Source organism: Lolium rigidum, chromosome 2 (genome assembly GCF_022539505.1).
Source record: "Lolium rigidum isolate FL_2022 chromosome 2, APGP_CSIRO_Lrig_0.1, whole genome shotgun sequence".
In the NCBI taxonomy this organism is placed as follows: domain Eukaryota; kingdom Viridiplantae; phylum Streptophyta; class Magnoliopsida; order Poales; family Poaceae; genus Lolium; species Lolium rigidum.
The window spans coordinates 28,904,969-28,913,570 of NC_061509.1; the positions used below are offsets into that span (position 1 = coordinate 28,904,969).

The window sequence follows — 8,602 nt, forward strand, 5'->3', positions numbered from 1 at the left end:
TAAACATCATGGAACCTACGCAACTGATAAAAACATAAATGGTACGTATAAAACTACAGATGTATACAAAAGGAAAAAAAAAAATTCATAGGACTCGAAAAGGGAACGAAACCTACCCATTTAAATTGATTCCTCGATGTTGTGAACCGACGTAGGTCTAGCAATCACCGTGTGCGTAAATAAAGCCGATTCGCGTTAGCGTGTATATCAAGTTAGGAAAATAACAGGTCATCGTTTTGGACGAGATTTTCCCTGTGGCTCAGAGAGCCAGCGATGGAAGAGATGACGAACCCGACGGCGCAGTCCGATTCAATCGGGCTGGCGGCGCTGTCTGCCGGGCTCGCGAGCTGCCTGGCCGAGGAGAACGCGGACAGCAACCTGGTGATCTCGCCGCTTTCCATCTACACGGCGCTCGCCCTACTGGCCGCGGGCGCACGGGGCGCCACCAAGGACGAGATCCTCAGCGTCCTCGGCGCGCGGTCGCGCCGCCAGCTTAGGAAGTTCGTCTCCCGCATGAAGCAGGACACGCTCATGGACCAGTCTGGCTCCGGCGGTCCGCGCGTCGCTTTCGCATGTGGCGTGTGGAGCGACCTCACGTGCCCGCTGAAGGCTGCCTACCGCAGCACCGTCGTGGACAGGCTCAAGGCCGAGGCGAGAAGCGTCGACTTCATCAACAACCAGGAGGCGGCACGGGGTCAGATCAACGCGTGGGTCGCGCAGGCCACGAGCAATCTCATTGATTCTGTCTTCGCTCCAGGGTCAATAACACCGATTACCCGCGTCGTGCTCGGAAACGCCATATACTTCAAGGGCAAGTGGGATGAGCCCTTCAACAAGAAGTGCACCAGAAATAATCCTTTCTACCGGCTGGACGGCAGCAACGTCGACGTGCCCTTCATGGAGAGCAGCTCGTCCCAATTCATCGATGTGCACAACGGGTTCAAGGTTCTCAAACTTCGGTACCAGATGGCAAAAGCGCAAGGTAATTAATCCCTCCAGCCATGGTCAGAGTATGTATTGCTGCTTTCAATCTTGCATGCGAGTTCTCTTATATTACATTTTTTTCTCCGACATTGGCAGGCCATGCGGAGATGTCCTCTGATCGCAAGAAGCGTAAGAAGGTGTCCTTGGAATCTGATGGTCACAATCATACACAGTTCTCTATGTGCATCTTCCTACCAGATGCCCTCGACGGCCTGCCGGACCTGATTGACACAATAGCAAACCAGCATGGCTTCCTACACAAGCACCTGCCCAAGAAGAAGGTCAAAGTCAACAAGCTCCAGTTGCCCAGGTTTAAGTTGTCCTTCGAAAGCAGCATCGTTACCATTCTAAGCAAGCTGGGGCTTAAATTGCCTTTCAGTGATGAAGCCGATCTATCTCGCATGGTAGAGCGCAACAAATCCAGCTCGCCGTTGGCCGTGGACGAGGTGATCCACAAGGCAGTCATCGAGGTAAACGAGGAAGGAACCGAAGCTGCGGCCATCACCGTGGTACAAATAGTTGAGCGCTGTGCGAGCTGGCCACGGCCACCTCGTGGAGTGGATTTTGTAGCTAACCATCCGTTTGCATACTTCATAGTGGAGGAGGCGACCGATGTAGTTGTCTTCGCAGGGCATGTCCTAGACCCGTTGAGAGAGAACTAGGCCATCTCCAACTAGTGGTATTGTTTTGATTATGATTTGGATCCCGGTAGGTGTAATGGTGACATTTTCATGCTATTTTTATTATTCTATTTTGGCCATATCCTCTTTGCGTTTCAAGAAGGGCTCTAGTGTAGGGTTTTTAGAGTGCAATTAGCAAAAGTGCCCGTGCGTTGCATCGGGAAAACGCAATAAAAAAATTGTCGGATAATGCATCCGAAAAGATATTCGACCATTGCCTTTTAAACGTGTTCTCGTACAATATGTAGCTTTAGATTTCTTTAGCAGATATAAATGCAATCAAATTTACAGAATAATATTTAACAATGCCATGTCACTGTAAAGTATTTTTTTGCCAAACCATGATATAGTTATTTTTTTGTTTGCATCTTAAATACGCATTATAAATTCCAATATGAATTGCTATGTACATACGGTGAACGAATGCAAAAATGAAAAAAAAAGTGCTATAGAAATGCAGAATGTGAGACAATAGGTTTGGGGGAACCGGCTCAACCCTCTAGGGGTGGCCTATCACATATATATATAATGAGTGTGTTACAAAGGTACAATACGTACACATACACGGAAGCTATATACAGTCTAACACCCTCCCTCAATCTTAGCCACTTCCTAAAGAATCGAGAAGGGTAAGATTGCGCCTGCAAGCCTCAAACTGTGGAAGAGGCAATGGCTTGGTGAAGATGTCTGCAAGTTGATCCTTAGAAGAGATGAACCTGATCCGTAATTGCTTCCGTGACACACGTTCCCGTACAAAGTGATAGTCAACTTCGATGTGTTTCGTTCGGGCATGAAATACCGGATTTGCAGAAAGGTATGTAGCACCGATGTTATCACACCAAAGGATAGGAGGCTGCGGTTGGGATATACCCAATTCCTGAAGCAAAGACTGTACCCAAATGATCTCAGCAGTAGCATTGGCCACAGCCTTATACTCAGCTTCAGTACTGCTACGTGACACAGTAGCTTGTTTCCGAGCACTCCAGGCGATCAAAGTAGAGCCAAAGAACACAGCATAGCCCCCCGTAGATCGCCTGTCATCCGGACTGCCAGCCCAGTCCGCATCAGAATACGCCGAAAGGACCCCATAGGGGTTCGGTCGGATATGCAGCCCATAAGACACAGTAAGTCTAACATAGCGCAATATGCGCTTGACAGCAGACCAATGAGTGTCGCGAGGGGCCTGTAAATACTGACAAACTCTGTTGACAGCATAAGAGATATCTGGTCTCATGATCGTCAAGTACTGAAGACCACCAACAATACTCCTGTAGTCTGTCGCATCCGCAGAAGACAGAAGCTCACCATCAACAGCAGTAATCTTGTCAGTGGAAGACATGGGTGTAGAAGTCGTCTTACACTTAAGCATCCCAGCCCGCTGCAACAAGTCCAAGCAGTACTTCTTTTGTGTCATGACAAGTCCAGCATCACGAGAAGCGACCTCCACTCCAAGAAAATAGTGAAGCTTCCCAAGATCCTTGACAGACAAAATCAATACCAAGAGAACGAACAAGAGCATTGGCAGCAAACCGAGAGGAGCTGACCAGAATAATATCATCCACATAGACCAACAAGTACATAGTGACTGCAGGCTTCTGTAGAAGAAATAATGATGAGTCGGCAGCAGACGGTGTAAAACCATGAGCACGGAGAGCAGTCGCAAGACGAGCATGCCAGGCACGAGGAGCTTGCTTCAACCCATAAAGTGCTTTAGTAAGACGACATATATGATCAGGACGATCAGGATCAGAAAAACCAGGTGGCTGTCGCATATAGACCTCCTCCTCCAATAGACCATGAAGAAAGGCATTCTGCACATCAAGCTGACGAAGAGACCATCCTCGAGTGACGGCAATGGAGAGAAGAAGCCTGATGGTAGTAGGCTTGACCACTGGACTGAAGGTATCTTCATAGTCAAGACCATAACGCTGACGAAAACCTCGGGCAACAAGGCGCGCTTTGTAGCGCCCAATAGTCCCATCAGAATGCTTCTTCACTTTGAAAACCCATTTAGAGTCAATGACGTTCACTCGCGGTGGTGGAGGAACAAGAGTCCACGTCTCATTACGAAGAAGAGCTTGATACTCCTGTTCCATGGCCTCTCTCCAATGAGGAATACTCATAGCAGCCTGGTATGTGCGAGGCTCAGAGGACGGATCTGCAATGGCAGCAGTCATACACGCAGCATGCCAAGCGACAGTACCGTCAGTGCGCTCCTTGGGGCGAAAAATGCCACTGCGGCTGCGCGTATGCGGACGCAGCACGGGAGCCGTCGATGTCGAAGGTGCAGCCGAGGAGGGGCTGGAAGACATCAACGGAGATGACCCAGCCGTCGAGGGGCTGGGTGATGGCGACAGCGACGACCCAGTCAACGAGGGACTGGGCGAGACGGAGCCAGAGCCCGCCGTGGGCGTCACAGGCATTGGGCTGCCCGGCGAAGGAGGCAGCCCAGGAGAGGCAGATGACGACGGCGAAGCGGGCGTGGGGCTGGGCGACGGCGGAGCAGGCCAGGTACGAGGCGAGGCCGGCCCAGCGGCAGGAGGCGACGCGGCTCGCGGCGTCGAGGGCACGTCAGGTGAACGTGCATGGGCGCGCGGACCGAGGCCATGCAGGGGCGCAGCACGATCGACGTGCGCGTCGGATGGCGTCGGCGATGGAGGTACGGGTGCCTCCAGAATTTCCAAGCGAGCTCCACGTCCAGTGCCTGCACCATGGTTAGGCAACAATACAGGAGAGTATGCAACATCTTCAAATTGGTCAGGGGCAATGGAAGATGAATGCAAGGAAGGAGACTCATTGGTGGAGATAGGTAGTTTGGCAAAGGGAAAAACATGCTCATCAAACACTACATCCCGAGAGATATAGACTCGATTGGTAGGAACATGAAGACATTTGTAACCTTTATGAAGAGAACTATAGCCAAGAAAGACACACTTTTTGGACCGAAATTCCAGCTTGCGTTTATTATATGGGCGAAGATGCGGCCAGCAAGCACAACCAAACACTTTAAAGAAAGTATAGTCAGGTTGTTCATTCAAGAGGAGTTCAATGGGAGTCTTCATGTTTAGAACACGTGTGGGAGTACGGTTGATAAGAAAACATGCCGTGGTAAAAGCATCACTCCAAAATCGAAAGGGAACCGATGCATGGGCCAAAAGAGTAAGACCAGTTTCGACAATGTGACGATGCTTATGTTCTACGTGAGCCATTCTCGTTGATGTGTATGTGGACATGCTAAACGGTGAGCGATCCCAAGCGACTGGAAAAAGGAGTTGAGGTTGCGATACTCACCACCCCAATCTGACTGAACATGAACAATCTTATGCTTGAGGAGGCGTTCAACATGTTTTTGAAACTGAACAAAGATATCAAACACATCAGATTTTCTCTTGATAAGATAAAGCCAAGTAAAACGACTGTAGGCATCAACGAAACTGATATAATAATTATGACCACTAACAGAAGTTTGGGCAGGGCCCCATACATCTGTAAACACAAGCTCTAGAGGATATTTCACCTCCCGAGTAGACTCCGAAAAAGGAAGTTGATGACTCTTCCCCTGCTGACAAGCATCACACACTGCTACATCTTTACTAATAGGCATGCTAGGAAGCTCATGACGACGCAAAATATGGCGAACAATAGGAGTGGCAGGATGACCAAGGCGAGCATGCCACTGTGACGGCGAGACGCGAACTCCACTGAAAACGCGAGAGACGCCAGGATGCTCCAGACGATAGAGGCCCTGGCATAGACGCCCACTAAGAAGCACGTCCCTCGTGTCCCGATCCTTAATAAAAAGATCAAACGGGTGAAATTCACAAAACACATTATTGTCAAAAGTGAGTTTAGGAACTGAGAGTAGATTGCGCGTCACAGATGGTACTCGAAGAACATTACGAAGATGAAGGCTCCTATTTGCATGGCTAGTGAGAAGAGATGCTTGACCAATATGGGAGATGTGCATACCTGCTCCGTTGGCGGTGTGGACCTTGTCGGAACCGTGGTAAGGCTCGGTGGTGTGGAGCTTCCCCATCTCGCTCGTCAGGTGCTCCGTTGCCCCAGAGTCCATGTACCAGTGCGGGTCGATGGAGTAGGACTGAGTATGTCCCTGGGGCTTCGGGGCCGGCGCGGGGCGATCAGCCATAGCCACTTGACGCGCTTTATTGCGCGTATCCTTGCCATCATTGCCGAGCCCAAGGAAGCTCTTCTGAAAACGGCGATGACACTTGGAGGCCCAGTGTCCATTAAGACCGCAGAGTTGGCAGACGCGGGGCGCCCCACTGCCAGGCAGCACGGACGGAGGAGCGGACGGGGGCGGCGCGGGCCCCTTGCCAGAGGTCGGGGCGCCCGAGGCAGGAGAGCCGCCCTTGTAGGCAGCGTGCGCGGCGGGAGAACCACGGCTGCGGCTGGCACGGCGCGACTCGACACGCTGCTCGGTGAGAAGAAGGCGGGAGTATATCTCATGTGCCATCATAGGATTGGAGTTGCCCCGCTGATTGATGATCTCAACCAGGCCATCATACTCTTCGTCAAGACCGTTGACGATGAAGGAGTTGAACTCAGAGTCCGTGAGCGGCTGTCCAATGGACGCCAGCGTGTCAGCAAGGGCCTTGACCTTGTTGTAGAACTCTGTGGCGGTGGTGTCAAGTTTCTCGCACTCGCCAAGCTCACGACGAAGGGCACTGGCACGGGCCTGTGACTGCGACGCGAAGGAGCGCTCGAGAGTTGTCCATGCCTCATGAGAAGTCTTGGCAAAGACTATGAGCCCGGCAACAGCCGGGGTAAGCGACCCCTGTATAGAGGAGAGGTTCGCCTGATCTTGCCCCATCCAAACACGGTGCGCCGGATTGTAGACCGGACCATTCACGCTGTCCACCGGCGCGGGAGGGCAAGGAAGAGAGCCGTCGACGTAGCCAAGCAGGTAATGACTCCCAAGGAGCGGCAGGACCTGCGCACGCCAGAAGATGTAGTTATCTGGCGACAGCTTGACGGTGATGAGGTTGCCAAAGTGGAACGGTGGAGGCAACGAGCCCGTTGTGAAGACTGCCGGGGGCGCGTACGCCATAGGGGCAGAAACGGGCGGCGCGGGCAGGGGCACGGAAGTGACACCCTCAGGAGGCGGAGGCGCCGTCGAGGATGTAGACCCTGCCGGAGGCGCGGACGCCGTGAGGGCAGGGTGCACCGATGCAGGCCCCGTGGAGGAGGACCCAACCGTCCACGCCGGCGACCCAACAGCGGCAAGGGCCAGAGACCCAACAGCGGCGGCCGAGGAGGCGGGCGCGGAAGCGCTGGAGGTGTTGACCGTGAGCGCGTTAGGGTTGGAGAAGAAAGACCCGACGCTCCTCGTCCCGATCGGAGACGGCTGCAGGGCAGCGGGATCGACAGGGCGGGAGAGCAAGGCCGCGAGCGAGGCCGGAAGGTAGCCCGCGTTGGAGGAGCCGGATGCGGCGGCGCAGTCCATGGCGACGACGGAGATCGGCGGCGACGGACGGCGCGGCGGCTAGGGTTTGGAGGCGGCGGAAGCGTAGGACCAAAACTAGTCTGATACCATGTGAGACAATAGGTTTGGGGGAACCGGCTCAACCCTCTAGGGGTGGCCTATCACATATATATATAATGAGTGTGTTACAAAGGTACAATACGTACACATACACGGAAGCTATATACAGTCTAACACAGAAAAGCCCACACAAATTCCTTATATAGAAATACACAAAACATACAAAAAAATCTTCTATACACTCCAGTATGTGCTGAGCTAGTATCATAGTACGTAACTCATATATGGATGAAAGACAAAAAGAACCAAAACTCTTTCTATGACTCCATAGCCTTGGCCAGTAGAGGTAGGCAGGTAGCCCACTGGCATGGATTCGAGGTGGGAAGATTCATTGGTGAAGAGCTTGATTTAAGAGGTGTGGTGCAGATGTTGACTGCACGGGTAGAGAAGCACAAGAGATGAGGCGAAGGAGAGCAATGGCACAACTCCATTGCACCACCAAACACAGCATCCCCATCACAAACACCGGCCAAATTTCCACCCTCCACCGAGGAGGGAGGACAGGAGTTGGTGGAGCACACCATCACAACCATGAGGCCGACGAGGAGAAGGGGCGGATGATGTCGGGGCGCTCATGGAAACTACCAATCGCTATGGAGTGTGGTAGTCAAGTGTTGATTGTTTACACTCGGCAAACATGTATATGTATGCCGAGTGTAAACACTCGACAAATCTCGGGGCTACGACAAATGGCCGTTCTGGTTACTTTTTTAATTTGAGACTTTCTGTTTGCGAAGTGTCATGGTTGGCTCTCGGCATATTCCTCAATACCGAGTGCCACATATATGCGAAGTGTTTTTTCTACGTGACCGTCAAATATAATCCGAATGCCAATACGGGGTGCAACACTCCATATCGATTGCCGTTTATTTTTTGGGTCTTCGCCTAGTGCCTCAGGTACTCAGCAAAGCGGTTGACGAGGGGTGACCTCGGCAATGTCCATGGATATGCCCAATGGCCACTCTATGCTAAATCGAGATCGGGATGAGAGGTGCCTTTCATTAGATGTAAGCTAAATGGACTAGCTGTTTTCGAACGATCGTATTGCCATTGCGTAGCCTATCGAAATAAGGCAATTCCGTTTAGTAAAGTCCACTTGTGTTATGAGCGAATAAGGGGTTGTTAGGTTTTCGGGAAAGGTGGTGCGTTGGTGGTTTTGTCGATTGGTCAGACAAACAAGGCTTATCCGACAAATTGATTATAGATTATAAGGCTAAACCGCCGTAAACTAGAACAAGCTAGCGTTTAGAACAAAGAATCGATGTCCTCCCGCTGGCTTCTCCTAGCCTTTATATAGGAGGCTAGGTCTTAGAGTCTAGATCGGGTTGGTTTACATATGTTTCTTGCATAACAAGCTAGAAGTATGTCGGCTCAT

General features: G+C 51.6%; 1 protein-coding gene across 1 annotated transcript; it reads left to right on the plus strand.

Annotated features, from left to right (window-relative positions):
• The first annotated feature begins 273 nt into the window (after positions 1–273).
• Positions 274–1,646, plus strand: LOC124689425 (putative serpin-Z8). Its single transcript, XM_047222961.1, has 3 exons — positions 274–381; positions 457–982; positions 1,081–1,646. The coding sequence occupies exons 1-3, from the start codon at positions 274–276 to the stop codon at positions 1,644–1,646; spliced, it is 1,200 nt and encodes a 399-aa protein (XP_047078917.1).
• The last annotated feature ends 6,956 nt before the right edge of the window (positions 1,647–8,602 follow it).

Coding starts and splice junctions, on each gene's coding strand:
- LOC124689425 (XM_047222961.1), top strand. CDS start 274: ATGGAAGAGATGACGAACCCGACGGCGCAGTCCGATTCAATCGGGCTG. Junction 382..456: donor AGAACGCGGACAGCAACCTG/GTGATCTCGCCG, acceptor ACCAAGGACGAG/ATCCTCAGCGTCCTCGGCGC. Junction 983..1,080: donor CCAGATGGCAAAAGCGCAAG/GTAATTAATCCC, acceptor CGACATTGGCAG/GCCATGCGGAGATGTCCTCT.